This window comes from Ochlerotatus camptorhynchus, unplaced genomic scaffold (genome assembly GCF_037179485.1).
Source record: "Ochlerotatus camptorhynchus isolate MF236.1 unplaced genomic scaffold, CSIRO-AGI_Acam_v1.1 ptg000402l, whole genome shotgun sequence".
Classification (NCBI taxonomy): Eukaryota; Metazoa; Arthropoda; class Insecta; order Diptera; family Culicidae; genus Ochlerotatus; species Ochlerotatus camptorhynchus.
Genome location: NW_027040888.1, coordinates 1,897,482 through 1,920,385, shown reverse-complemented (window position 1 = coordinate 1,920,385; position 22,904 = coordinate 1,897,482). Strand labels below are relative to the sequence as shown.

Here is a 22,904-nt window from a genome sequence, read left to right as displayed (position 1 = left end):
ACTGGTTCCAAACGTAAACAAGCCATAAGAAACCTACAGCGTTTGTTTACGTTTGGAACCAGTTTCATACAAGATGATCAGTAGGCTGATTTGACAGCACTTCCCCCCCCAGGGATGAAGTCAATATCCGACGCCATTTTGAAATCCAAGATCTTCCGATTTCAGAAAAGTGGGAAACCTGTCAATATATATGTGTATAGAGAATGAAAATCGACATCCGGCACCAATTTGATATCGAAGATGGTGGCTTCATGATTTCAGAAAAAGTGGGAAATACTGACGCCGATCCATCATTACACGCAGAAAAATGGATTTTTGTTTCAGGGCCTAATGTATTTTGTTATTGATTCAAACATATTGTATCACTATTTCAACGAAACATATTTTTGAATCAACAAAATGGTTTTTAGAAACAACAAACAGATTATTGACTCTACAACCGGTTTGTTGATTCAAAAATATTTTTCTTTGAACTAACCGAATAATATATTTGAATCAATACCAAAAATATATTAGGCCCTGAGCCAAAAATATATCCATTTGAATTTAAAAATCATTTCTCTGTGTGTATAGGTATTTTTGGAATAGGGGCAACGTCTAAAAATCGAAAATCGATATGCGACGCCATTTTGAAAACCAAGATGATGGCTTCCGGTTGAAGACAATGTGGGAAAAACTGACAAATACTCATCAATAAGGGGTGATGCACATATGATGTCACGACTTAGGATGTCATCTAGAGAATGGAAATCGATAGGGGACGCCATTTTGAAATCCAAGATGGCGGCTTCCGGTTTAATAAAAGAGATGAAATACTGTCAAATTACCCATAAATATGGATATTTTTGGAATCGAGATGACGTCTAGAGAATGAAAATCGATATTCAACGCCATTTTGAAATACAAGATGACGGATTTGGTTCAGAAAAAGTGTAAAATACTGTCAAATATCGATCAATGTGGGTTGTTTTGGAATCGGGGTGATCTCTAGAGACCGGAAATCGATGTTCGACGCCATCTTCACATTCAAGACAGTGGCTTCCGATTTCAGAAGAAGTAACAAATACCCTATAAATGGCGTCGAATATCGATTTTCAGCATTTACGTGTCGTTCTTGTTCCGAAAATACCCATATCTTAGGGTATGGCTGCGATCTTGGATTCCAAAAATGGCGTCGAATAACGATTTTCGGCATCTACGGTTCCCGTTCCGACTAACATTCCTTCCCCATCCCCACCAGTTGCAAGGACGTAGCCAGCAGCTTTCTACCTTTATGTAAGAGTGTGAATAATCCCAAATTACTATCTAACAGTACCGGATGGAGGTGGGCCTTCTTCTTAACAGTAGTTTGGAGCTCGTACCACCTACGAATTTGTGCAGCTTGTTCTATGCTATGCTATGTTTTGTGTAGGAATAGGAACTTGAGCGGGGTACTCTCTGTTTATACTCTTTATTATGACGCGTTTGAAATAGATGGCCTACAGCGACTCACGAAGAGCTACTGATTCCGATCAATAGCGGTGCGGCTTCTTCTTCATTCATGTGGGCTGCAGCTTGCTGTTTGCAGGCAGCCTTTCGTTGTGTACTGGAGAACACCATCACTCACCACGCTGTGATTGAATGAACACCTTTTGATGAGACCGGATGAAATTAAATTTTCAAATCTGTGTTAGGGAAATCGCTTTTCGAAGGCAATCCGTGGTAATCTTAATTATCATAGCACCAGTTGCACATTCGTGCAATTTTCAACAGTGACATGATAAAGTCTTAAATTAGAAATATTTCTGATCGATTGGTGATAAAATTATTGAAATTGGTCCAGGGGCAGCTGAGTTATTAACGTTCAAAATCTTTCATAATTTTGTTACATGTTCCATTTTCGGTTTTCACAAAGTGCACCCCCATATAGAAATCACAGACGTAGTCCTACGTCAAAAGGTTACCTTCCATTATTCCCTATTGTAGGATATTTTACACTTTTTGTGAAACCCGATGGCGGCCATCTTGAATTTCAAAATGGCGTCGGACATCGATTTTCGGCATCTACGCGTCGGTGCCGTTCCGAAAATACTCATGATATTTGTCACTTATTTTGAAACCCAATGGCCGCCATCTTGGGTTCCAAAATGGCATCGAATATCGATTTTCGGTACCTTTACGTCGTCCCTGTTCCAAAACATCCCTATTGTAGGGTATTTGAGACCTCGGCAACCGATATTGTGCAAATACTATCCGGATACTAATTTTTGAAAGTGGAAAAAAAACCGAAGGAAGCATTTTTCGAATCATTCATTGTGTCAATTGAAACTTGCTTCAAATGAAATGAACTGATGATCTTGACGAAAGAAACAAGCGATAGCCAAGTCATGTTGAACAGGAGGAATGTTCGTCGTGACTCGATATCAAGAAACACATTGGCTTACACGAAAACGATATTGCTCGAAATGAAGCGATTCTGCGGAGGGTTCATTTTCTTTTCTTTGTTTCGAAAATGCAGAACCCTGGTTGGAGCAGGTGTATTTAGCAACCAGAGATTCCAGAGTTATTTTGAAAAAATCTGGCAAAACCCGGAAAAAAGTCTGGCAAAAATCTGGCACAGCAAATTAACATAGAAAGCTGCCAGATTTCTCAAAAAATCTGTCTGGCAGAGCTTAAATTTCTCTGGCTGTGCCAGATAAATCTGGCAACCTGTCAACGCTGTTAGCAACAGCGTTCAGCAAGCAATAGGTCTTCCGTCACAGTGTAGTGTGTTTTCGACAATCAAGTCGGCCGTCATCGCAGCGAGAGCATCAAACGAACTGTCTGATTCGGCAAGCTGTCTTACGACCATAGACAGTGGAAGATCATAGCATCCATGGATCCAGGAAATCGAGCGTTTATTACGTGGACGGTCGATCCACCTTTGTTGGATCGCTGGTTACGCCGGAATCCGCGGTAACGAAGAAGCAGACCGACTGGCCAGTGAAGCACGAAACAGTTCACCAATCAACGTCACCGTACCAAGGAATGATGCCATCAAAAACATGAACCAAGCAACCCCCTGCAGTGAGATTCAGTTCTTGACGCTGCCGAAATCATCAGCAGCGCTGCTACTCCAAAACACATTTAAGCGCCTATCATGTAACTTTAAATGCGGCAAGGTGGCAACAAATGTAATGCCATCTAAACCATACTTAACTTCTCGCAATGGTCTGTTAAAAATTCATTTAGTTGCTTTCGAATTTACGAGCACAATTTGCGTGAATCATGCTTAACTATAACGTTATCTAGAAAACTCTCTATATTTTCCACAACGCGGTGCGACATGTACCAGTCTTTATCTTAGATGAGAAGTGGAGCTGTCAAATTATTACCAGAGAAATTTGGCTTCACTCGAGTCGTTCGAAGATCTGTAAAACCAAGTCTTTCGTCAGCAATGGGAAGCAAGTTGGGCACAATTGATAGATGTCAAGCTGAAGGAGGTCAAAAGGGAAAGGAAGAAATGGATCGATCAGAACAGTTCTGCCGATCAACGCGTTTGCACATCGGTCATACTTGGCTTACGCATGAGTTTCTGCTCAGGAAAACATCTCCGCTAACATGTGAATACTGTGGGACCGTTGTTGACATTCGTCAAATTATTCTGCACTGCACGCAATTTGAAGCGGCCAGGACGAAGTACGGAATCGATTCTACAAGCTTTTATACGGCGTTACGCAACGACGAGGATACTGAGAAGCGGTTGTTGAAGTTTCTGCATGAAACCAACGTTTATTGGAAACTCTGAAGGGAAAGGAAAGTGCAGGATGTAGGAAGAAAACGGAGCGGAGGAAGGCTGCTGAAATGATGGTTGAACACAATGAAGACACGGATTAAGAAAAAAACAAGGGATGCAGAGAAGAAACGTAGTCTGTAATGAATGGAAAACGATGCTGGGGAGGAAATCGAAGAAGATGCAGCGGAAGAAAGCTACCGATGAATTTTGGAAGCAAGCGAAGGAAACACGGATTCAGATAAGACGAAGAAAAGGGAGAAGCAAGAAAAACTACAAAGGAGGTGTCAAGATGAAAGAAGAAATTAGAGAAGTGCAAGCTAACGAAGAAAAATGTGAATGTGATGTGAGAGCAACCCAAGTAACCATAGGCACGTTATTTTGCCGTCTTGTAGATGGTCAACTTCGTGCGGTGGCTAATTGTATTCGACTAGATTCCCTGCCATAATGCTTCTATGAATGTCTCTGCTGGTATCATTTTCGGTGGTCACCAGTGCACCAAATACACGAACTCGTCGACCATCTCGATTTCGTCACCGTCAATCTAAACTCGGAGTGGAAGGCTAACATTGTCTTCCCTAGAACCTCTTCCTCTCATGTATTTCGTCTTCGATGCGTTGATGGCAAGCCAATCCGCCTAAGTTCTGCCTTCAGTCTGATGTTCGTTTCCGCCATCGTTTCAAAGTTCCATGCCATGATGTCGATGTCATCGGCGAAGCCAAGAAGTTGGATGGACATCCTGAAGATCGTGCCACTCGTGTCTATCCCAGCTCTTCTTATATGTGGTGTTTACATACACACTGGTACACTAGCACTGTACTAAAAAGTAGCCAGCATAATGTAAACAGGGCGTCAGCATCTACCAGCATGAGATTTCAGGAACAACTGGAATTCGTGCTAGTTGATTAACCTGGCTGAGCTAGTCAACTAGCATAAGTGTAACAGTCCATAAATATCAGACACGAAACCCGAGCAAAGCTGAAGATCAAATTGAAATCAAAATTTGCTGTTATGATCAAGGTATCAAAAATATCTCTAAATGACAAAATGACAAGCGATCAACGAACCGAATAATAACGCTGTGTCAGAAGTGGAAAGCAATAATGATATAACCTTCTTCGTTCTTTTTCATGACAAGCAGCCCGTGCGACACAGCTCACTCGGGGCGGTAGAAGGAAACGAGCAAATTGTTGGCAAGCTGCTTCACGAAGTGAAGCCGAAGATGATACACGTGTGGTAATGGGAATTTTTGTGTTATGTCTTTTCTCGATTCAGATCAAGCTATTTCCTCATCCGTGTATATTGCAACAAAGCAGGCAAGCAATATATCATTATCCTTCTACCACTCGGATCGAGCTATGTTACAGAGCGAGTTTGTCATGGTAGTCGTAGCAACCGTTTTGTCTGTATCGTTGGTTGCTTTATGTTTTTGGATTCGCTGGTTATGATGTAACTTATCAAGTATTCAATCCAGTTGATTTCAGTTTGGTTGACTTAACGGTTAACACAACAAAAATGAGAGCAAAATTTTACACTGTCGAAGCAAACGGAAAACTAATCCTGCTTTCGATGAAATCAATTTAATTACTTAGAGATGAACTAGCCTAAGGCTAAAAATCTCTTTAATAAAGAATTAAAAAAAAAAAAATTAATTACTGATTTTGCATTCATAATGTTTAACTGAATACGGGCCTGGAGTAAATGGTTACCATTAATGTTTCTCAATCTGAAATACTTGGGCTCCAATCTCACCCCGGGCAAGTCACGAATGACCTAAAATGTGTCAAACAAATCAAATAAACAATAATCATTAGTTCAACGACAGATGAATTTCAATTAAATTTTAAACCAGACGTAAACAGCAAAACTTCAAGTTAAGTTGCTTTCATTTCAAAAGTCTTGACTGCATAATGAAAGCATAATATGATATCAGACTTATGTCGCAACATTTGAAATCAAAATGAGTTTTCATTATGATAGGAACTTCACACTTTAATATCGATTTGCTTTCATTTTGTTAACCAACTTTGCTCGGGAAGCCCATCACCTTGCAGTAACCCCCTTCGAGGTTCAAAGGGACTCGAGAGTGTCCCCGATACTTGAACAACGCACATCACTCGATCGATCGTCACCTTGACCAATCGCTTCAGTTTATTCGGAAATCCGTACTCGTGCATAATCTGCCATAGCAGATCTCGATCGATTGTGTCGTATGTGTGGGCACAGTGACAGATGTTAGATCTTCGAGTCCGTGTAATGTCCGTGCTTGGGATGCAGCAGATAGTTGTTTTACAACCAAATGACAACATTTTCCAATTTATCTACCTATGTATCCACAAAACAATCTGGTAACGTTTCCAACAATCTTTACTTTTTCAGGTGGATTCCGCCAAATCGGTGAACGGGTCTAACCTGCAGAATGGAGTAAGCAACGGCCATTCCGAGGGTTCCGGTGGCGGTGGTGGTGCGACTGGTGGTACCAGTGACGATCGCCACAAGAGTCACAAAAGCTCCAACAAGGACAAACACCGGGACAAGGATCGGAGCCGCTCGGATGGCAACAAGGACAAGGAACGATCGAACGATAAAGATCGCGATCGGGACAAGCACAAGATCAGCTCGTCCTCGTCAAAGTACGTTTACCTTTTGTTTGTGGCTCGGTATGTTCATTGATGTAACATTATGTTCTTGCTCATTTTAGGGACAAGGATCGCGACAAGGACAAGTCCAGTAGCAGTAGCAGCAAGGACAAGGATCGCAACCGTCACAGCACTTCGCACAAGAGCTCAAAAATTGACAAGGATCGCGACAAGGACAGGGAGTGGGAGAAGGATAAGGACAAGGAGTGGTCAAGGAACAAGGACAGGGAGCGGGAGAAGGATAAGGATAAGGATCGCGATAAGCACAAGAGCAGCTCTTCGCCGTCCCGCGATAAGGACAGGGATCGCGAGAAAGATAAGCCAGCAGCAGTAGCAGCAAGGACAAAGACAAGGATCGGAAGGATCACGATCGCAGCGACAAACATTCTTCAGTAAAATCAGAGGGGCTCGTGCCAAGTCGTTTGCTTATTTGACAGAGAATTGCTCTTGTGAGGCGATGCATATATAGGGTTAACTACCCCATTTTCGGCCAATTAAGCACAACCCGCACTTAGTCTTTCTTAATCTAGCGCAGTTTAGCACCAAACGGAATGTTATTATTACTGATGGCTTCCAAATTTATTTACCTTCTGTACGTACCGTAAGATTTGATAAAGAGAAACTAATCGTTGAGATATTGGCAAAAGTCTAATACTGCTTCTTGACGCCAAACTCGGCCTACGGATTCTAAACTCAGCCTAACGCATTGAAACGCCATTGAAACGCAAATGAATTCACTTCGGCCTATCGGATGAAGATAAAAATTAATTCGGTCGGAGCGCTTCTTTTGTTTTTGTGAATTATGGGTGCAAACCTTCATATCACGCGTTCTCATTGACTTCGTTCGGTAGCTTATTAACCAAAGTATCGTACCAAACTCATAATTGACTTGTTAACTCAGAAATCATGGAATTATTTTGTATTTTCTGCACGATAGGCCCAAAATGGGCGATTAGGCTGAATTAGTTCTCTGCCCTACCTAGCGAAAAATAAAAACGCTATTTTAAGAAGATTTGGTGTAAAATCATTTTCTCAGTTTTGGTAATGAATGTGCAGAAAAAGAATTTATATTTTCGATTAAAATGTAGTGAAAATCGATCATTTCCTTAGGGAGCGCGTATTTCCCCCGTTCCCCTAGTGCATTTTGCAACCATTTCTTCACTGCCCCAACGAGGATTAGTGTTTTATTGAATATTGAATTGGTTGGGGCCTTCCTTAGCTCAGTCGGTAAAGGCGCACCTACAAAGCAAGCCTGTGCTGGAGGCGGCTGGGTTCGAATCCCGGTCCGGTCTAGGAATTTTTCGGGTTGGAAAATTTCTCGACGTCCCTGGACATAGAGTAGTATGATTGTACTTGCCACACAATTATACTACTGCAAAAATGGTACAGGCATCGGAAGCTCTCAATTAATAACTGTAGAAGTACATCTAGAACGCTTAGTTGAGAGCATGCAATAAGCTTGAAATACGAAGAACAAATTTGGTTTCCGCAAAACCGTTTTCCGGGAATTGATTTGAAGCAGGAGGTAAAATGAGCGAATGGATCTGCTGAATTGGTTAGAATTGATGTTTCCTTATACGACACAATCAACAAATTCCTGCCGCTTAATTTAGCTAAAGAATTATTTCTTTTTCGAAAATCGGCCGTATTATGAAGAAAATTTTCCAAACATCATCATTTTCAATGTTCTCACTTCGAAATGTAGGCGACGAGCGATCGCAACAAAGTTGCTGTATTTCATCAATCGTCAACCAAGTAGGGTAAATGCACCTACAGTTGCGGTACGCTAGAAGTGTTACGTTCCTGTATTTGTGTATGGAGGCTCGATACACAACTATAGGAAACTAACGCTTCTAACGTACCGCAAATATAGGTGCGTTTACCCTAGTTCAGCTTTTCGATTTATATCGCTTGTTGACACAAAGTCAACAAATTGGTAGCTCGCCCTAAACTCAAGTTCCGCGCCGAGAGTTTCAGTGCACCAAAGTTGATGAAATTTTGGGTTTTCCATCAGCAACAAACAACTGTTATAAACAACACCATTCATACAACTTACCTTTCCCACTGCGTAGCATACGCGCCCTACGCATCACGATCTTGAAATGAGACATAATAGCTTCCTCGATTTGAGTTTGTTTTCTAATGTCTCTGGTCACTTGTTTCATCTGTTGCTTTTCTTGTTTAGTAGCACATTTAGTTCCCCGCTTTTTACAAATCGACCTGCACTCATTATTGAAAAAACCCTTCTTTATCTGGTTGATCGTCATAACCCGGTTGAACTTTGCTAGAAATTAGAAAATATTTCGTTGCATTAGCGGTAGCGCTAAACGGGCATGTTGCAATCAATGGAAATAGATTTCTGCGGATGGGTTTACTTAAGTATCAATCTCGGTTAATTTATTTAGAAATGTCGGGGAAATTCATCTGCCCGGTCTACAGTCAGACTTAGGCCTATGTGTCCTTTGCTCTTCGTCTCGTTCCAGTCGAGAAACATTTTCACCGGGCTGCAGTTGGACATTCTTACGCCGTGGGTGGTTCTCCCAGCAGCTGGTGCAATTCGCGGTTCATTCGCCTACTCCACGTTCCGGCTTCCATCTGCACTCCACCGTAGATGGTACACGTTGGTGTCATTATCTGCTCTTGTACTTTCAACGAACTTCTGCAGGCCCTACGTTTTGAATAGCTTAAAAAGCTCATCCGAGTCACTGAATTTGTTCATCAGCCAGGCAAATTGGGACAACCAATTATTCCAGTTCGTTTCCCGCCTGTCTTATCCATTTGTGACTGGCTCTTCCAGTTGGACAGTGTTAGAGCAAACTTCCTTTATCGAATGACATTGTTAGTTTGCTTTGGTGTATTATGATTCTCGAGCAATTTGCGTTTAAAGCCATTGTTTACGTTTGGTTGTTCCGCCTATTTCAATTGTTGGTCTAGAAATAAATCGCTTGTTTTTGATTGGATTCCTCTCGGCGCATGATCTGGCATCTGCAACAACTTAAAGTTGATTCAGGCGAAGAGCTCAATAAACAATTCATCTGAAGAATGTTATTTGCTCACGATATAGGTAGTTAACCCCGACCAACTATTCGAGAAACTTCTTTAAAGTGATTTTTTTATTTGGTCGAACCTCTCAACGGAATCCCTTTATGAAGAGCTTTTGAAGGTGTTGATATATTTCCTTTTAATTCGGTTATAATTGAGTATTTTTTGTCAGATACGTGTATTTCGTCTGCCACTTGCAGACCTCATCAGTGCCAACACACTCAAATAGCTCGATAGGGGAAATGTATGTAATGTCGGCCTAAGTTTCCCTAATTTGAACCCATACATAAATTTAGCAATCGACTAAATTTTCAATAGCAAACAAAAATTCATTTGCATGCCTGAAAATCCAAAATTGCTCAACATTTACCAAATCTCGAAAATAGATTGGAAATATTATGAGGAACATTTTTTTTTCGAAGACTGCAAATCGATTAGACTTCTGAGAAAAAAAAAAGTTGTGATTATATTAATTTAGACCTATTGCTCCGCGCATACGGAATTCGTATTCTCCTTGATATGTCCTCAGAATTCTCAAATCAAAAATCCATCTCTTGATACTCTTCTTAGAATTTCTTTGAGCTTGTACTCGCAAAATATGGTTCCACAGGTAAAAAGTGAGGTTACGCGACGCCACCGACGTAAGCCTTGAGCCAGTTTTAACTATATGGGTAAACCTGGTTTAAGATTTAAGCGGAGGTGAAGACATCGATCCTCAGAGCACCTAAATTTACACAAGACTTTCGTAGTGTCTGCTTCGATATTTTTCTCTGAAATAGCTTGGTGTCATCACTAGAATTCTTTTAAAATTCTCTTCGAATTTCCTTTCGAATGTTCATTAAAATCTCTTGATAATTCTTTGAAGACTTCTGAAAATCTAGCTTAGACCAATATTTTTGACAAGTTTCCAAGGTTCAGAGTTTATTTACGGGAAAAGGAGGTATGTTTTCTCCGATTTGTCATCGAAGTTCTACACTGAAAAAAGTTTTCATATAGTTTCCATTGGGAACGCAGATGATATTTTTCCAATATCAAAATTAATGATTTTTACATCACATGCACTTCATTGGACACATAAGGTTCATGTGATTTCGTGGTGCGATTCCCAATTATGAGATCACATGAAAGTTATGTGAAATTCTAATGGATATTTTCCATCGGAAATTTGATTTATTTTTTGAGTGTAGGCTTTTGCCAGTTTTTACGGATTGTGCGGATTCGTTCTTAAAATACGATCGATCCGGCATTAACGAATACACCTACCATAAGGGGTTTTAAGTTAATTGGGACCAAACACTGATTGTACGGCAATTTGAAGAGATTACATCCTGATATCTTTGAAGAAGTTGTTAAGCAGATAGTTGGCCACCTTTTGGGAAGAGTCAATTTCCGGAAGCCTGATCCTGTGGAAGATCCGGAACATCCCTAAAACTGGTCAATTCATGAAACTGATCCTAGAGTTCCGCGGTTTTTTAAAAACCACTTATAGACATTTTATCAGAATGATTATATTAAGAGATTGTTTTAAAAATCTTGAACTTGATACGGCGCAAGAATTTGTATAAATGTATGGTGATCTGTGCTAATATAAATCTTATAAACAAATTAAATCTTAAAAACAATTTAAATTTCTATGATTCTGAAGCTTTGACATGTGTTTAGAGTTTTAGAATATACAATTTTTCAGAGAAGGACTTATAAAAATCTATATAAGAATAGATTTTTTTCCCAACAATATGAAACTAAGAAAAATTATCAAAATGTTGGATTTTTTAAACTTTTCTAGATCCCTGATTTAGAAAATATTTCAAGATTCCAGATTTAGAAATAAACAGGCGCTTGAAAATTGTGTGGTCTTGGAAAAATGTTCAGGGTTCTAATCAGAAGATTTTTTTTTATAGAATTTTGAAAAATCAAAATTCTGAGAAGAACTCGAAGAAAAATTCAACGGAGCTCAGACAAGAACCCTAAAATAATTCTAGACTTAAGTCCTGGCGACCTCTTAGAAGAATTACAAGGGAGTTGTGGGGGAGAACTTCAAGAAGAATTCCCATGTGATTCTGAAGAGAATTGTATGTGGGGAGAATAGCAGGTGAATTTTAAGGAGAATTTAAAAAGAAATATAAACAGAATTTCAAGGGTTTTCTGATAATAATTTCAAAGGAATACTGAGGAAGATTCACAAGACAACTTTAAGCAAGATTCGAGAAAAATGCCGAAAGCATCATGTTCTGATGTAAATAAAGAAAAATGCTGAAAAATTGAAATTGAATTATAAGAAAGTTTCACGAAAAGTCCAAAGTTCCAAGGTATTCTGAGGAGAATTCCAAAGAATTTCTGAGGAGAGTTTTCCGAAAGGTCACATAATTTCAATGGTTTAAGATGATTAATAGCTGCATAAACAATTTTTGAGCTGAAGAAACATATGTTTGCTTGATTAAGCTCAAGCTGTTATTCAACTTTAAATTTTTGTTGGAATAGGTATGTTACGGTTTATTGATTTTTCCCGGTTCTGCCATCAAATTCCCGGTTATATCCCGGTTCGCTGTCCACCCTGTATATTAGCTTTTTGCATGCTCTCAACTTAGTGTTCTTTGAAGCACTTCTACATTTTAATTGAGAGCTTTCTATGCCTGTACGCCCAAGGAAGTCGAAAACATTTCCAACCCGAAAAATGAATAGACCGGACGGAAATCGAACCCAGCCTTCACCAACTGAGCGCTAGAGGAGTATCGTTTGTAGTTTATAAAAATAAATAAAACAATGTTCATTTTCAGTTATTTATGTTCTTAGTAGTATAAATCCTAAGTATTTAGTGAACATAAAAAAACACCTTTACATTATGAGATTCAATTGAATCAAAACGGCGTATGGATAACGCAGTAATGTATGCAACCTACATAATATCTAGCAAAAAGGATAACACTTACCGTCAGCGAAACATAAATTCGCTATTTTGAAAAGTTTTTTTTTGGTAATCATTTCCTCTGTGATAAATGCATATGACTGTGGAAATGATGCATTGAAAAGTGATCCTTAGGATGCGCGTATTACCCAAGGGGTAGATCACTCCACACACCAATATTGGGTCAACATTTTCTCAGTGTGCCGCTGGGTGTGCCGATTGTGCCGGTCATAGAGCAAGCTGCGATTTTTTTTTTGTAAAATACGAATATAATGGTATATTTGGCAACCCAGTATTTCTGACAGCTTGAATGTTTTGGTTTGCAATCACAAGGTTGACAATGTCCCCGCATCGAAAACCGTTGGATGCGATAATTGAACGTCCCCGAAAATGTCGAATATCGTGCTCGATAAAAATTCCTTCTACCGACGAATAAAACACCTTTACGACAACTGGAAGAAACCAGAGTTTTCCCATCATGATTCGCTGCAGAAGGTGGATTGCATTCTGACGGCGGTCGGCGAAGTCCATCTTTTTCCTGACCAGCAAGAAGAAGATCGACTTCTTGAGCAGATCGAGAAGAACGGTGAGGGCACTCCGTCGGTGAAGCTGTTGGTTCGGGATAAGAACGAAAAAGACAAGGTCAATTTTCAAAAGCTGCTGGAGGCGATCAAGGGATCCAACCGTTGAGCGTCTTCTCCAAGGACCACTTCCCGGGTGCATTCTGTGAATCGTGGCGAGCCTTCGTCAAGAACAAAAGCTGGATGGTGGATATCAGCGTCCCAATCGTGTACATCATGTGCTCCAAGAAGGAGGATTCCGGGGTTATCACCATCAAGAAGGCCTGCCTGGTAGACGTATTCAACGAGTACCTCAAGGATCACATCATTTGAAAATATGCATTCATCACTGAGAAAATGATTTTACAAAAAACTTTTTAAAATAGTGATGTTATATTGAGTTCAGAAAAGGTGATAAATACCCTACAGTACGGCAGTGTGATAATTGTATCTAGAAAGCAAGCGAAGGACAATGTTGAGGAAGGTACTAATCGGATCGAGCATTCCACCATATTCATCCGTTTGCGAGGGGCGGTGAGGGATATTTCCCCTGGTCACCACTGGCAAAAGGAATAATTGCCGATTCGCTCATGCACACACTCAAGCCGCCATCTGACGTAAGCATCTAGTCAATGGTTTTGACAGCTACTGATTCCTCTACCACTGTCTGTGCTTTCGTCATTGTCAACTTCTGTTTCGCACATAGGAGGAACATGAGCGTAGCGGCGATCATTCCTTTTGCCAGTGATCGGCGTGGGGAAATTTTCCTCACCAACGGTTGAATTTGTTGAAAGGAATGCTCGATACGATTAGTACCTTCCTCAACATTACTTACTATACTTCAGCTCCTCATCGATCGTATAAAATGTTCACTTGAAGTCTGATATTGATGTTAAGCATCTCCAAACTTTTACAAGGTTCCCACTAACTCTTTTTTTTTTCCTTTGGTTTGTTTTCCGTCGATCTTGTTTTCCGTGCTGAGCACCAATGCTACCGACGCCAGGAAGGCAGCTGCCACACCTGGACCCTACCTATCGACCCATCAACTCATGAACCGGGAACCAACGGCTTTACTTCCCTTCCGAAGGAAGGCGTGATCAGAGATGTTATGCCTCAGAACATCCCGGCGGCGCCGACTGGGATTGAACCCAGGCCTGCTGGGGTGAGAGGTAATCACGCTTACCACTACACCACCGGCACCGCCTTACTCTTGTTTTACGTAACTCATAACAGCAATTTAAACGTCAACGGTTGTTTAGGAAATATCAAAACACACTTTCACCTACACGGTAACCGCAAAATACCCAATAATGACTACAAAGTAAGCATTTTCGAGGGAAACTGGGACTACCCATAAAATGAGTAAAATTTTACCCATTTATGAATTACAACTACAACTACAAAAATAAGTAGTTAGTATTCGTTTTTGAGTAACAAATACTCATAAATGGGTAATATTTTTACTCATATAATGGGTAGTCCCAGTCTCCCTCGAAAATGCTTACTTTGTAGTCATTATTGGGTATTTTGCGGTTACCGTGTATTGCCCCACCCTCAACTCAGAACTTTCAACATTAAAAACGCAAATTTCAAGCTGAACAATGCATTAGGTCCTAAGTAACATTGACAGATTCTCTTAGTCGACTTTCTGTTTGCATCTTACCGGGCATGTTAAGGCATTCCCAGCTATTTTTAGCAGCCAGATCGATGAAAGAAGCTATTATCTAGCTTCTAATACGACAAACACGACAAGAAACGGTTCTTTACCCAAGTTAGAGGTGATGCACATGTTATGTCACGCTCTAAGTTGGAAGGGGGGGGGGGGCAGGGGGATGGATCGCCCCTTATTAACGAAAAAGATAGTCGATGAAGAGAATCGACCAATGTTACTTAGGACTTAATGCATTGTTCAGCTTGATTTGTGATCGAAAAACATTCACACTAAAGAGCCTAAATTTATAAAGAGGCGACATGTCAAAATTGGAACAATCGATTGTCTGTCAAAGTCATAGGAAAAGTCATTCCAATCGAGCAGAAGACCTGTCAAATGGATAAGATGTCATCTCTTTATAAATTCAGGCTCTTTAATTCACGCGTGATTCATATTGGGTAAGTGAGACAGTTCTTAACCCATCTTTATTTCCATTACCCCGCCGGTGAGACCATTTTCCCATGCACCTCATACGGTAGCGTCTGGAAAAGGTGCACGCTTTTCTCGATGATACAGTATCCCCCCGCTAATCTGGCTCTCGTTAATCTGACGATTCGATAATCCGACATTACGGTGGAGCTTTGTTTACATTGCTAGCATAGAGGTAACTCTAAGACCAGAAGGTCCCGAAATAACGTGGTCAACTTTTTGGCTCAGCTCTGGTACTCTCTTCGGTCCCAAGCTAATCGATTCACCCCTCGAAACATAGGAAAAACCAATAACCCCTCATTTTATCTGTCAAACTTTCATAGCAAATCAAAACAAACATTGCGTAGTACTAGAATTTCGACTAGAATGGGATACGTTAATCGTTTGCTTGGGACCAATAGGCTAGTCAAGTAGTGAGCCAATTTAACATCGTTAGTTTCGTATTGATTGTTGTTGCTAGGTTGGTAACATTGATTTGTATGGACTCCGCTAATCCGGCCACAAATTTGTCGGATTGGCGGGGGGATACTGTATCATATTCGTTGACATTGTCAAAATCTTCTGGGGTAATTTGCTTCAACCGGCGGATGGTTCTCGACTTAAGTGCTCTTGCTTGCCTGAAGCGTTCTCTATTCTCCGGCATGTCTGCCCATTTCATAAGTGGACCTCCAACACGATTGCTTCTATTGACAATAATCGTATTGTCAATACATCGGTATTCACACCATCAATATTATTATCAATAATAGGGTTTTTGATCTCATTTCCGTCCTACTAAGCACAACCCGCGCTTTACGTCTCTTTTTTGAACGGGTTTGAACAAAAAATGGAATATTTCTGTCAAAGATAACTTCTAAATTTATTCACTTTTCCATACGGTACCGTTGGATTTGATAAAGAGCCACAAATTTATAAGATATTGTTTAAAACCTAATACTGCTTCTTGATTCTAAATTCGTTCTACGAGTTTCACTTCCGTCCAAACGCATTGAAACGCCATTAGATTTTTTCCGTCCTACGGATAAACGTAGAAAAAGGGGATTCGCTGCTTTTATTTTGAGAACAATGATCGAAAATATTCATAAAATGCGCTCTAATAGGATTTATGTTGTAGCTATGGAAACTAACGCATCGGAACAAACCTATTATTGATTTGTGCACGGTGATATTATTGATCTTTTCTGATCGATAGAACGGAAATGGGCGATTACGACGAAGTAGCGCTCTACCCTATCCCTTCGCGTCAATATATTGATTCGAGTGGGGTTTGCTATACGGTGTCTGGCACAAACTACCGCTTCAATCAACTCGTTGCACTCCTCAATAAAACAGGTATTATATTTTTGGGTGCTCTAATCCTCTCTTTACTGAAAGTGCTCTAATATGCGGAACAGATTGCGTTGCTCTGGGTGGCGATAGTGTGAATTTGCAACCGATGGAAATAGATTGCTGAACATATTTAAGCACGTTTTGAAATTCATCAACAGTTTTCAACGAATTTCAAAAGCCTATTTTTAAAATAGCTAAATAGCTTATTCGAGTCAATGATTTATCGAACGTGCGTTGAGCTAGAACATGTTAGCCAACAGTTATAGTTCCTAACTCGCCCGTATTATCTGTTTGTGACCTGACTTTTCTGTTTTTTTTTCTCCGTCGAATCTTGCACTCCATGATCATGTATCCGTTTCAAATTAAAAGTCTATACACTGTAGACATTCTCCAATCCCAAAACTTACCTTTCTCGGTGGACTTATCACGCGCCTCATCCAGTGCTTGCTGGAGAAGGAAAACGTGTTCTTCGATGCCACCATATTTGTTGTAATTATCAGCATCTTTTTTGGAATTTCGCTTCAACCGACGCACAACTCTCGTCTTGGCCGCCATTGCTTGCTTGTAGCGTTCTCTATTCTCCGGCGTGTTCACCATTTCCAGAAGGCGTCTGGCTTGGTTCGCCTCCTTACTCAACCGGTTGCACTCTTCATTGAACCAGGATTTACCTTGTTTACCGTCCACCCCCTGGTAGTCTAAGAAGTCCTCTAAAATGTGCAAAAGATTTCGTTGCTCTGGATAGCAGTACGTCGGCATGCTGGCGGGTTTGCAACGGATGGAAACAGATTTCTTCTTTTACCTCCTGCCTTCGACGCTCTGACTCGAGTCTAGTGTTTTAAGAAGCACTTCCATAGCTAGTCCATAGGGAAGTCCCGAAAATTTCCCATCAGAAGAACGACTTTTAAAACCGGGTCGGGAATGGAACCCACCACCGAGCAGCCATAACTGACTACAAACTGCTAATTTCTCAATTCAATTTGTCTCTTTCGACCATACAAAAGCATCATAGGGCAATCATTAATTTGCAGTTGAAAACTGAGAGTTTTCAAAGTTGAGACTTGAACGACATGTGCGGAATTTATAGCGAATTCGTTTATTATTCAGTTCCAACCTGGATCGGGTATCAAGATTGGGTCTGCTTGTTTTCTGACAAACGTCAGTTTGCTCGTTTGTTTTTAAAACCTAGCTCAGGTTGAGGTTCACACTGACAAAAAGTTCGGTTTCGCACTGGGTTGGAACTGGTGTTAACCCCGATAATAAACGAATTCGCTATTAGAGAGACGAAGTGTATCTGGGAAACGAAATCAACGGAGTGCACAGCAACGATGGAACTAGGGTAGATTAACAAATCGGTTTAAAAGAAAGCCAAGGACTACTGGATAAAGTTAAGTCACAGAGTTAAGTGTTGACGCCGACGAAACAAACACTCAGTTGGCGAATGGACGGTGAGAGATACTAATGAGTCAAATCAACGCAAAGTGGGGCCACTTCATACAAAACCCGGAGAAAAAAGGCCACCAAAGGTTTTGTGGTGTGCACTGCCAACACTGGACAACAGCGCGCACCTGGATACACCCCCTGCATCAAAAGCGACCATGTTGATTTTAGTTAGTAAGTTTGGGACAAGGGAGAAATAAACACGTTGTGAAGTCACACCCGTTTTCGATTTATTCTATCGCGGAATTCTCCTTCCCACATTGGTGACCCCGCCGTGATATCACGACGCGGAAAACAACGAAAACCGATCGCTATCGTCGCAGATTCGAAAATGACGAAGGTAAACGCTGCTGTTACCGCTGGAGTTGCAGTCAAACTTCCAGATTTCTGGAAGAATGATCCCGTGATGTGGTTCGCGCAGGCCGAAGCACAGTATGCTCTGGCTAATGTGGTACGGGATCACACCAAGTTCTATCATATCGTCGCAAAAATTGACCAGTCTGTCATATGCCATGTAGCGGACTTGGTCACGACCCCGCCGGAGGAAAACAAATACAAAACCATCAAGCAGCGTTTGATTTCCCGATTCCAAGTGTCAGCGAAAGGAAAATTGGAGCGACTTTTGGACTTGCAGGAACTTGCTGCGGGCCTGAATGTTACGGATGATTTGCTGAAAATGCTGTTCCGCACTTTTGCATTACCCTGATTCCTCGAAACCGTTGAGTTTACTTATCGATGCATCAAATACTGTAGCAAGCGCTGTGCTACAGCAGTTCAACGGCAGCAACTGAGAGTTCCACTGGGTTTCTATTCGGAAAAGTTCTCGCCGGCTCAGGTGAAATATTCAACGTTTGGCCGAGAGCTGACGGCGATGAAGATGTCGGTGCAATACTTTCGTCATATGCTGGAAGGAAGGAGATTCGTTATTTATACCGATCACATGCCGTTAACACACGCTTTGGCTTCAAGTCCACGCAGTCGTCTTTCACACGAGGAGCGGTACTTGCGGTTCATCTCGGAATTTTCGAACGATATTCGTCATATCAGCGGACAGTTCAACGTGGTAGCAGACGATTTCTCTTCCCACACCGATTGACTACGACAAAATTGCTGCTGATCAAGTCGCTGACAATGAGTTGCAAGGCCTGCTGGATTCGTCTTCTGCATTGAAACTGGAATTGCGTCAGACAGCTTTAGCATCAAGACCCCTGTATTGTGATGTGTCACACAACAAAGTAAGACCATATGTTCCACCTCAGCATTGTGCCGCGGTTCTTCAACATGTCCATGGTCTGGCTCATCCAGGAGTGCGTTCTACTCGACGACTTGTAGCGGATCGGTTCGTATGGAAGAACATCGCCACACAGTAGCTCCTCTTCAGAGTATTCCTCTGCCAAACAGCCGTTTTCGACATGTTAATGTGGATATTGTGGGACCGTTGCCACCATCCAATGGCAACCGCTATCTGCTAACAATCATTGACCTTTTTCTCGATGGCCTGAAGCCGTACTACTTCAAGACATGACTGCTGAGACTGTCGCTCGGGCTATGTGCGTTATTTGGTTTTCTCGTTTCGGCGTACCAGAAACAGTCACCACGGATCAAGGAAGGCAATTCGAATCTGAGCTGTTTCGTGAATTGGCTAAAGCGATGGGTTCCAAACACATCCGAACAACGGCATACCGAACCCACAATCAAATGGTTTGGTGGAGCGATTTCATCGAACCTTGAAAGCTGCAATAATGGCTGTTGATTCGAAGCACTGGTGTGATAAATTACCGATGATAATGCTGGGATTGCGTACGTCTTTCCGATCGGATTTTGATTGTTCAGTTGCGGAGTTGGTGTATGGTCAAACGTTGCAGATTTCCGGGGAGTTTCTAGAACGTTCAAGTCAGGATATCGATAGAACGGATTGCGCCAAGCAATTGCGAGACACGTTTAGCAAGCTGAAACCAGTTGATCCTGCTCACCATGCAAAACCAGCCGTGTTCGTAAACCCCGAGCTTAACAAGTGCAGCCACGTCTTTGTCAGGATCGACGCAGTCAAGAGGCCTCTGGTGAAACCGTATGAAGGACCATTTGCAGTAGTGAAGCGATATGAGAAGTACATGGACGTGAAAATCAATAGGAAGGTACAGAGGATTTCAATAGATCGCTTGAAACCAGCATTGGGAAGTGCGGTTTTAGAGCAAATCAAGCATAACTATTCAAATCGACGTATCTGAGTTTGTTAACAATCACTTCATTCGACAATTTGTGGCAACAGCAAGCTCACTCACAGAAACTAACAACACCAGCTAGTAGGGGAAAGATTCCACTACCTGATGGTGGAGTTTGTTTGCGTGGGTGAGTTAGCAGTTAAGACAAATCGTCGATTGAAGTAATTGTTTACTAAAGTCGATGCGTCGATTTGAATAGTTACGCTTGAAATTGTAAACAAACTCATGAAATTGACACATTATAACACCTATGTGTAGTCATCTTGGTCTGTACCTTGGCATATTTTGATGTGTTAGACATGTTTATATCGCGTGATCGCAATCAATAGGATGTTGCTTTCTTCTGCCAAAGATATTCAGGAATACAAGCTCTTCAAAACTATGGATAGTGTATGACAGAATACGCGATACACAAATTACGTAACGCAAAAAATCCGGATGTTGGACCCCCTCCCCTCCTCTGTCACAATAAGTAACGCTTGACAAGACTCCCCCCCCCCCAATTACTTAACGCTCAACACCCCCGTTTTTATTTGTTTTTCCATGGCTTATTCTGTTACGAAACATTTATCATTAACTGCCCTTCCCCCTATGTAACAATAAGTAAGGCAAGTAACTTCCCCGTCCCACTCGCTCCATGCGTTACGTAATTTGTGCACGAAACCTTACTAGATGGCGCTTAAACGAAAATGACCATGTTGCGCTATCTTAAATACACATTATATAATGCTGTCTATAAATCCTGCTCATATGGATTGTTCCCGTCTTCAGCAAAGTTGTTCAGATGGACAAGACTTATCCTAAGGTAAGAGTTTAGTTCAGAATTCACTCAAAAGGCAGCGCTAGTGTGACATTAATTTTGAACTGTTTGCCCCCTCACTTAGCAAATGGACTAGATAGAAGGTTTCCATCTTCGGTAAAATTGTTCAGAGAGACAAGACCTACCATAAGATAAATATTCTAGTTCAGAACTCACTTATCAGGCGGCGCTAGTGTGACATTAATTTTCTACTGTTTGCCCTAACTTAACATATGGACTAGATAGAAGGTTTCCGTCTTCGGTCAAGTTGTTCAGATAGACAAGACCTATCCTAAGGTAAAGAGTTTGGTTCATAATTTGCTCACCAGGCAGCGCTTGTGTTGCATTGATTTTGAATTGTTTGCTATAACTTAACTTCTTGACTAGATAGAAGGATCCCGTCTTCGGCAAAGTTGTTCAGATGGACATGACCTATATTATGGTAAAGATTTCGCTCACCAGGCGGCTCTATTGGGATATTCATATTTTATTGTTTACTCTAACGTAACATATGGACTAGATAGAAAGTTTTCGTCTTCGGTCAAGTTGCTCAGAGGGACAAGACCTATCCCAAAGTAGAAAAATAAAATAAAATAGTACAAAATTCACTCGCCAGGCGGCGCTAGTGTGATGTTAAGTTAGGGCAAACCATGCAAAATTAATATCACACTAGCGCCATCTGGTGAGTGAATTATGAGCTGAACTCTTTACCATTAAATAGATCTTGTTCACCGAAGACGGGAACCTTCCATCTAGTCAAGAAGATAAATTAGGGCAATCAATTCATAATGAATGTCACATTACCACCACCTGGTGAATGAATTTTGAACTAAAATCTATTCCTCAAGATAGGTCTTGTCCTTCTGAATAACTTTGCTGAAGACGGGAACCATCTATATGAGCAGGATCTGTAAATAGCGTTATATTTGTGATTGTGTGTATTGTGTATTTTGTGATTTTTGAAATGCTGATAAAATTTCCCTTTAGACATTACTAAATTGGTAGAGACAAAATGGATGTTTTGTGTGTGGAGCTAACGAACCCGTGCTAGCCTTAAGATGTTGTTTTAGAATGTATTTTTACAATCCTGACCATCTGTCATTGTGTATTAGAATAGCTTTAGCTTAATGTGTGTCAAATTTAGCAGATTTTGGCGAACTCTCAGTTTAGCGCCCCTCCCTCTGACTCTTTCACTTTTAAGATGCCCTCATCACATTTCATAAGGGTAGCGTAAAAGTGAAAAAGATTCCTTTCCTTTATTTAACGTCGGTCTCTGTTCCGCAATCTAGTGCCAATCACCGACGGACATCGATTGCCATCCATTGACGGCAATCGAATGTGCAGGAAGGCAGCTTCCACACCTGCGTAGGATATCGCACCCATTCAACACACATGGGCCGGGACCAACGGCTTTACTTCCCTTCCGAAGGAAGACGTGACCAGAGATTTTTATGCCTCAGAAAAATCCCACCGACCTCGGCTGGGATTGAACCCAGACCCATCGGGGTGTTAGAAAGCAGTCACGCTTACCATTACACCACCGGCGCCGGCTAAGTGAAAAAGATATCGCAACTAATTTTCACTATTATACCTGTTTACCCTGACAAGAAGTGAGAGTTATGTCGCCCAGGGATGCCAGGTGTATTTAGAAAAAATCTTCAACGAGATCGAGGGGATGTCTTCACATGTCGTCACTGCAACATTTAAAATTTACAGGAGGGGGAAGGTTTTTCAATATTTTAGAACTGAGTCCTCCCAGAAGTTCAGGGACCGTTTTAGTAATCAAGGGCAATTCGTAAAAGTTAAGAGAACTTCGAAGAAGCTATAAGTTCAGAGAACTTCTTAAAGGCTAGAACTTTCGTTAAGATTCATTTAACTGAGTAGCAGTTCTGGGAACTTTCTAGAAGTGCAGCAAATTTTATGGAAGTACAGCTGACTTTGTAAAAGCTCGTTGCACTGCATAAAACTTCAGAGAATTTTGTAGAACCTCAGCAAGTTTTGTAGAAGCTTAGAGGCATTTGTAGAGCTTCATCAAACATTGATGAAAATTCGCGAACCAAAGAGAAATGTGGCGAATGTT

General features: G+C 41.1%; 2 protein-coding genes across 4 annotated transcripts in view; one reads left to right on the top strand and one right to left on the bottom strand.

The window, feature by feature from the left end:
• Positions 1 to 22,904, bottom strand: part of LOC135710789 (uncharacterized) — a 36,842-nt gene that overhangs the window by 5,934 nt on the left and 8,004 nt on the right. The window contains exon 9 of one of the 3 annotated variants that reach the window (XM_065233467.1): positions 16,774 to 17,073. The exons of 1 other annotated variant lie outside the window; for it this stretch is intronic. In XM_065233467.1, coding sequence (XP_065089539.1) covers positions 16,774 to 17,073 — 300 coding nt within the window. Of the gene's footprint in view, positions 1 to 8,446; positions 8,675 to 16,773; positions 17,074 to 22,904 lie in introns of all 3 variants that reach the window. One more of the 3 variants, XM_065233468.1, reaches the window with a different exon arrangement.
• LOC135710758 (DNA topoisomerase 1-like) lies at positions 4,044 to 6,786 on the top strand. Its single transcript, XM_065233424.1, has 3 exons — positions 4,044 to 4,097; positions 6,131 to 6,384; positions 6,453 to 6,786. The coding sequence occupies exons 1-3, from the start codon at positions 4,044 to 4,046 to the stop codon at positions 6,784 to 6,786; spliced, it is 642 nt and encodes a 213-aa protein (XP_065089496.1).